The 8,246-nt window shown below is 30.0% G+C and overlaps 1 protein-coding gene across 3 annotated transcripts in view; it reads left to right on the top strand.

The window, feature by feature from the left end:
* LOC116846134 (zinc finger protein 420-like) overlaps window positions 1-8,246 on the top strand; it is a 29,433-nt gene that overhangs the window by 12,445 nt on the left and 8,742 nt on the right. For all 3 annotated transcript variants that reach the window (XM_032819615.1, XM_032819614.1, XM_032819613.1), the window contains exons 5-6: window positions 6,256-6,378; window positions 6,597-6,833. In XM_032819615.1, the coding sequence (XP_032675506.1) occupies window positions 6,256-6,378; window positions 6,597-6,833 (360 nt within the window). The remainder of the gene's footprint in view (window positions 1-6,255; window positions 6,379-6,596; window positions 6,834-8,246) is intronic.

Below are 8,246 nucleotides of genomic sequence, written 5' to 3'. Positions count from 1 at the left end.
AAGGTCAAACTGATGTGATCAGTAAATACATCTTTTTAAACGCCACAACTTTTATCTGAAACATTTTTTTCTAAAATGCTTAGTTTTCGAGATATTTCACCGGTCCGGGACTTTTTGAACACCCTGTATACATCAGGATACATACGTACAGGATATCCCGCCACTATTGCATTATTTTTTAAGGACGGATTCCTGAAGTAATTCGAAGAAAAAAATCCTAATACAAAAATGTCGAGGCTATAATACTTTCCAAATTATAAACGATTAAACTTGACCAATTATATTGGCTAAATTACGCGCGATCAGATACGGTACGACAATAGTACAGATACATACAATGGTACAGGTGCATGCACATAAGTGAAAATTTGCATAAGATATGAAATTGTAAATCTCTCAAAGAAACGTCAAATGTGTGATAGCTTGTGTGTTGATTCTCATAAATGTATTGTGATATTTTATTCATAATATTTTGACGAAATTGTTATTATTTGCGATATGTTTATTTAAATGATAGGAAAGGCAGATTATTGTTGTATATGTTATTGTAGCTATGGAACTTCCATATCAATATTTGAAAAAGGGGCGACATATGCATACACCTGTATCATTGTATGTTGTACCGTACCTGAGCGCGCGTACTTTAGCCAGTATAATTGATCAACTGTAATCGTTTATAATTTGAAAAATATTATAGCCTCATTTTTGCATTAGGATTTTTTTCTTCAAATTAAGGGTGAATTCCTCAGGAATCCGCCCTTAAGAGATAATGCGGTAGTGGCGGGACACCCTGTATATATACACACAGAGTAGTCTACTTAAATCGAGCATCTTAAATTTCTCTCTTGTTTTTGATGATACAAAAAAATATGTAGGAAAAAAGTTACATCGTTTGAGAGGGCATTTATAATGAAAAGTTTTGTTTCAAGGTTATTTTTTCAGAGACTTGAAAATTAAGGTAATTTTTTTTAATGAAACATGTTTTTGTTTGCACGGTTTTATAGTTAACATTGAGAGGAGTCCAGCGACCTGTGCAGCAACATGACTTTTAAATAATTTTGTACTAGGAAAGTTACTTATGTTTGAAGAAAAGAAAAAGAAAATATTTATATTCTTTAACATACAAATTTATTAAAAAAATGTTCAAAATAATGTTCAACTTCATTATATTTTTAAATACGATACATAAATAATTTTGCCCTTTCTATCATTTCTAAATTTATAATCGCACATGCATCCAAAATACGTTCTCTTATGTCCTCCTGATGGTTGGTACATCATTGTAAACAATATTAGGTGTACAATTTTACTTCCGCCGTTTTTTTTCCAAAATTCGAGGCTTTATTGTAAGAAAACTGGTTATACATTTATGATTCAAAGTATTGTCCATCGCTGGCCCCTACTTTCTCCTATCTTTCGGGTAGCGTACGAATCCCGCGTCGAAAAAACTGGTCATCTTTTGAGGCGATCCATGAATCGATCCAATTTTTTACTTCTTTATAAGACCGGAAGTGCTGGTCAGCCAGGTCGTGTGCCATTGATCAAAACAAGTGATAGTCAGAGGGAGCAACGTCTGGAGAATACGGCGGGTAGGACTTCCCATTTCAACGTTTCCAAGTATGTCTTGACCACTTTCGCAACACGGGGTCGAGCATTGTCATGCTACAAAATCACTTTATTGTGTCTCTCGTTGTATTGCGGCCGTTTGTTTTTCAATGCTCGGCTCAAACGCATCAATTGCGTTCGATACCGATCGCCTGTGATTGTTTCAGTCGGTTTTAACAGCTCATAATACACTATGCCGAGCTGGTCCCATCAAATACAGAGCATGACCTTGGAGCTGTGAATATTCGATTTGGCTGTCGACGTGGAAGCATGGCCGGGAACTCCCCATGATTTTCTGCGCTTGAGGTTATCGTAATGAACCCATTTTTCGTCTCCAGTCACAATGCGATGCAGAAATCTCTTCCGTTTTTGCCTTTCAAGCAGCTGTTCACAAGCAAACAAACGCCGTTTATCATCTCTCGGTTTTAATTCGTACGGCACCCAATTTCCTTGCTTTTCTTGAATCATTCCCATGGCTTTGAGGCGTTTTGAAATGGCTTGTTGAGTCACTCCCAATAATCGTGCCAATTCTTCTTGATTTTGACACGAGTCTTGATCAAGTAATGCCTCCAATTCTGCATCTACGAAAACCTTCTCTCTTCCACCGCTATGCCGGTCTTCGACGTCAAAATCACCGTTCTTGAAGCGTTGAAACCATTCGCAACACGTTCTTTCACTAATAGTGGCCTCACCATAAGTATTTGAGAACATTTGATGAGCCTCAACCGCAGATTTCTTCATATTGAAGCAGAAAATTAAAATCTCCCGCAAATGACGAGAATTTGGCTCGTAAACTGACATTTTCAATCGAGAATAACTTTATGATGTAAACACAAATCGACTAATGTTTCTATGGAGTTATGTTGACAGATGCCCAAGTTTATTGTATGACGTCTGTGATCTATTTATTTCGACCACCACTTACCGCTAAAGCCATCTATAGGAAAACGGCGGAAGCAAAGTTGTACACCTAATATTTTTTAACATTCCCTATAAAAAAACCTAGAGAATTTAAATCAGCAGAATTTCTATTCTTTTTTTTCCTCTTTCGTGTAATTATATATTTTTTTCATATATATGTACTTTTCCATGTTCAGGATTATTTAAAGGTCATGTTGTCATAAGTCATAAGTCAATGTTGTCTGGACTCCCGAAATTGGCTATAAAAACATGAAAAAAAAAACATGTAGTTCTATTTAAAAAAATTATCTTGACCTACAAACTTCTGCAAAAATTATCTTGTAAAGAAAAATTTTTCTGTCATTATAATTTTCCCCTCGAACGATGCGACTTTATTTTTAGATATTTTTTTGTATTATAAAAAGTGAGAAATTTAAGATACTCGATTGAAGTGGACTATCCTGGGTATGTGTTGTGTGTTGTGTGTGTGTATGCGCGCATATCACACATATATGTGATGTTCCATTTTAAAAGATACACTGAAATGTTTCTTCAGGAAAACATTTAAGAAAAAAATGTTTTCAACGAAAGTTGTAGAGTTCAAAAAGAGACACCCGATGGTGACTTTGACCTTGGTTTGATTTAGGGATTATTTGAAATTTAAATATATTCAACTTAGTTTCTTTAGATAGAAACTCCTACTTCCGACTGCAGAATTTAAAAAGCAAGAAATTTTGCATTTAATTATGTATTATGTTATGAGGTAAAATTGACCTTGGAGGTTATTTCAAAGTCATAATAGTTACTACTTATAAACATTTCGAAAAATATTTAAAAGGATTAAATTTACTTACCGCTCATTTAGAGTTCAGTTTACCCATTTTAAATAACTTATGTATTTATAATCTTTAGAAAAGCATTGTGAAAAAATTAATATACCGATCAGATCAAACGTATCCTTAGGAACATTTTGCAAGCTACTTTTCTATCTTAAATAATTTACTGGAATATCTGTACTGAAAAGCTATTAAAACGAAATATTTATATTTGGATTAATTGTTGTGTAAATGTTTATTTTTTATTAAGTCGCGAATAAACTCCTTTAATATGCTATAGTCTTCCATTATTTTATAATTTATATTTTTTTTTTTTTTTCGTTAAATATTGCTACCATGCCAGATTATACAACAAATGAAATTGTTGATATTATTTATATACTCGGAAAATGTGACGGTAATTACCATGGAATAGCACAATTATTTCGTAATTGCTTTCCGGATTGACAGTATCCGGGTAATTCTGCAAAAATTAGGAGAGTTATTCAACACCAAAGACAACGACCACAAAGACGGCAACAACGTTTTGTTCATGTGTCTGGGCGAGATGATCCACAAGTTTTTGCGGTAATAATCATAAATCCCCATGTGTCTTTATAGAAAGTTGAGAGAAAATTAGGATTTCCAAGATCTACAGCACAAAGAATCTTGGCTATATTCGCTACTTTGATCTTGAAATGACCACCAGGAGTCAATTTGACTCCATAATATAATACATAGCTGAACGTAGAATTTTCTATTCTCTTCAATTTAGCAGTTAGAAGTGGAGGTTTCCATTTAAAGAAACTAAGTTGACTTTCAAATGACTCCTAAACCTGACTAAGATCAAAGTCACTATCAGGTGTCCTCCTCTGAACCCTACTTGAACTTGTTTTGTTAAAAACATTTTTTTCTTAAGTACTTTCCTGAAGAGATATTTCAGTGTATCCTTTAAAACAGGGCTCGGAACAGTTTGCCAATTTCGGTTCATTCTCGGGAGCTACGCCTTCTATCTCTCCCTTGCCGCGCGGCGGGCCTAGAAAGTGACGGTCGCGATCAGTCGCGGCTTCAAGCTGAGAGACACGACCGTCACTTTTTTGGTTCGCCGCGCGGCAAAGAGGAGATAGAAGGCGTAGCTCCAGAGAATCGGCCGAAATTGGCAAACTGTTTCGAGCCCTGCTTTAAAATGAGACACCCTGTATAGATATACAGGGTAGTCTACTTAAATTAACCTTCATTTTTTAAATACCCTACACACATACACACACACGTGCGCGTGGAAGCGCGCACCCATATATATGCGCACATGCACACGGACACGCGAGCGCGCGTACATACATGCACACAGGATATTTCAGAAGTGGAGGACAATAACTTGGGAAATGATTAAGGACCAAAAACAAAAAAAAGAAGTTAGTTTAAACATTGATTCGAAAATGCATTGTGAGAGAAAGGGAGAGGGAGAGAGAGGAGTTTCCGTCATTTTTATATTAAAATTTCAAATTGCTTTGCTTTCGAATTTTCTTGTCAAAATTGAAAGAAAAGATAGTTTTTATGAGTTTTATAATGCAATTAATCAAATAAATGTTATAGGTTGTTTTAGCACTATTCAGGATACACCACGTGCAGGTATAATCTACCTAACATCAAAGAAAGAGGTGCTAAGCTATTCCCCATGTTATTTAATTAGATAACATTAATATATTATCGCGAACGACAATCTATCAATCTTTTTTAATTAACAATTAAAAATCTATAAAGTTATGAAGAAAATGGTATAGGACTTTTTTGTTTAGTTTGACCTAATGTACAAGTATACGATGGCAGACATCGTCACTACAACTCATGTACCATATCTCGCGTGATTATTCACAAATCGTTAATTATATGTCAATAGTTATTACGAATAATTACAAAACGGTATAAGACTTTTATGTTCCTCAATCTGCATTATGTCTCTCCAAGCGTTTCGAAGGTTGTTCTGGGACAGGTTGTATAACTTTTTGAAAATATTGAAAATAGTATCGAGAATCTGTATGTACTCTTTATATATATTATATATATATATATATATATATATATATATATATATATATATATATATATATATATATATATATATATATATATATATATATATATATATATATATATATATATATATATATATATATATATATATATATATATATATATATATATATATATATATATATATATATATATATATATATATATATATATATATATATATATATATATATATATATATATATATATATATATATATATATATATATATATATATATATATATATATATATATATATATATATATATATATATATATATATATATATATATATATATATATATATATATATATATATATATATATATATATATATATATATATATATATATATATATATATATATATATATATATATATATATATATATATATATATATATATATATATATATATATATATATATATATATATATATATATATATATATATATATATATATATATATATATATATATATATATATATATATATATATATATATATATATATATATATATATATATATATATATATATATATATATATATATATATATATTTTTTTTTTTTAACATATATATTTTTTATATCAAAGTTTCACATGGTTGTTTAAAAAAAGACACCGATTCCATTACTTACCCCGATCTATTCTAGCTATATATTAGCTCTAGTATGGTATGAGTCAGATACTGTGTATATAAACATTACATTGACAATTAATAAAATCTTATATTTTATTAAGTAGTCTACTAAAATTTAAATATTATATAAATTTTTGTTATAAATTGTATCTTTTTGTTAACTTGGAAATTATTAACAATATTAATGTTTTTATTTCTAAAGTTTGATATCATGTCTTTAGAACTCATATTAAGCAAGAAATGGATACAATAGAGAGTTCCAGTCAACATCACGTATGTAATGTTTGCGGTGAATGGTTCGAAGAGGCATTGGCACTGTTAGCACATGCAGAACTTCATGCTAGGTATAACCATGTCTTTATTTTTTATTATGCAGCGGTTTCCGCATTGATCGAAGAGATTATTGTCAAAAATATTTTACTGATTGATCTAATATTAAAAAAAAATTATACGCATAGAATTTGATATAATACTGTTGATTGTCTGGTCTTGATTCTCTTCGAATCGGATAAATTTGGAAAACGTATTTAGCATATACTTACAGTACTTTATTTATAACAAGATCTCCTAGTCGTCGTTGTTTACTGTGTGGAGCGAGATGTCGTGACGATGCTGACGTAGCAGAACATGTACGACAATATCACGCTGAGGATGCGCCACCGAATACGTGCACACTCTGTGGAAAGACATGCAAAGATAAGCGTAGCTTATTGAAGCATTCATGGGTCCACAATGTTGATAAAACCTTCGGTTGTACCAAATGCGGAAAACGCTTTCATAGCAAAGCCAGATTGCGAAGGTAAATAAAAATAAAATATTTCCTGTGTATAAACATTTATTTCTGTTATATAATATAATATTCTGTTGTTTCAATATGTTGGGCATTAATCAATTAAAATTTTCTTTCACTGAAGTAATCGGTAAATAAAAAAATTAGTCAATATTGTCATATAAAAATCACAATAATTTAATCAATTGATGGAATTAATTAGTAATCCAACTTTGATGTGATTTATTATATATTGATTAATGAATTTCATCAATTTATTAAATTATTCGTGTAATTATATATATAACGGTTGATTAACTTTGATATTTATTGATTATTTTTATTTATCGATTATTTTATTAAAAAAACATTTTTAATCAATTAATGTCCAACACTACTTAGTTTCAATGCATTTTAAACAGTTTTTCTTTAGTATTGTCTGGAATATAATCGATGTCTATATAATGAAAGAACTTATTTTTTGGAAATTATTCAGAAATAAATTCTCATTAATTATAAGATACATTCCGCGCGCGCGAAAAGCTTTATCGAAAAAAGTGTTCAAACCACATTGAAACAAATTATATATTTCTCTCTATAATTAATTATTTCTTTCTCTCTCTTTCTTTTCATGTATCATATATCGTATGACAATATAGATAAAACATTTATATAAAAGAAAAAAAATATTTTGATATATGCATTCTATTTATATTTCTCTCTATTTTCTATTTATTTAATAAGTTTTTTCATACATGCTTTATTGTTTTGAATAACACTAGTTTACAAAAAAAATTTTTTTATTTTGAATCAGATAAGGTGTTTCTTATAGATTTTTGGATGCCGAAAACGATTCCGTAAACCAAATTTTACCAGCACATCAGGTTTCTTAATACTTCAGGTTTAATATGTACAAAACGGGTTTTTTGGGATATTTGATGTTTTTCTGAAGTAAGAGTAATGTTATCTTGAAATTCTGATTAGAAATAAATATATTGTTTATTCTTTTTAAAATATATTTTTTAAATTTCAATATCTTACTTTTTAATCAAATTATGGAGGATTAAAGCTAAGAACTATCTTCTCATATGGGCGTGCGCGCGCGTTCTGGAGGCAGTATTGCACGCACGATCGGCGGCTTGACCGTCGGACCTTAAGCAATAATCATCGGTCTGAATTTTCTCTAATTTTGAACACTAAATTAAAAAATTTTGAGTTTTATTGTGAAAAAACTTATGTGAAAAGAAGGTATAACTTTTTAAGGGTTTTATGACCGCTCGGAGATCGTTTCATATTTATATTTTCTTATATATTTTTTTTCGTATAGAAACCGGAAATTATTAGTATAATAACACCAGACTTAAAAAGAAAAGATATATATATATATATATATATATATATATATATATATATATATATATATATATATATATATATATATAT

Source organism: Odontomachus brunneus, unplaced genomic scaffold (genome assembly GCF_010583005.1).
Source record: "Odontomachus brunneus isolate Ranch 3 - 2012 unplaced genomic scaffold, Obru_v1 Obru_scaffold_061, whole genome shotgun sequence".
NCBI classification, from domain to species: Eukaryota; Metazoa; Arthropoda; class Insecta; order Hymenoptera; family Formicidae; genus Odontomachus; species Odontomachus brunneus.
The sequence above is the reverse complement of the archived record's forward strand: the minus strand, read 5'-3'. Positions and strand labels throughout refer to the sequence as shown.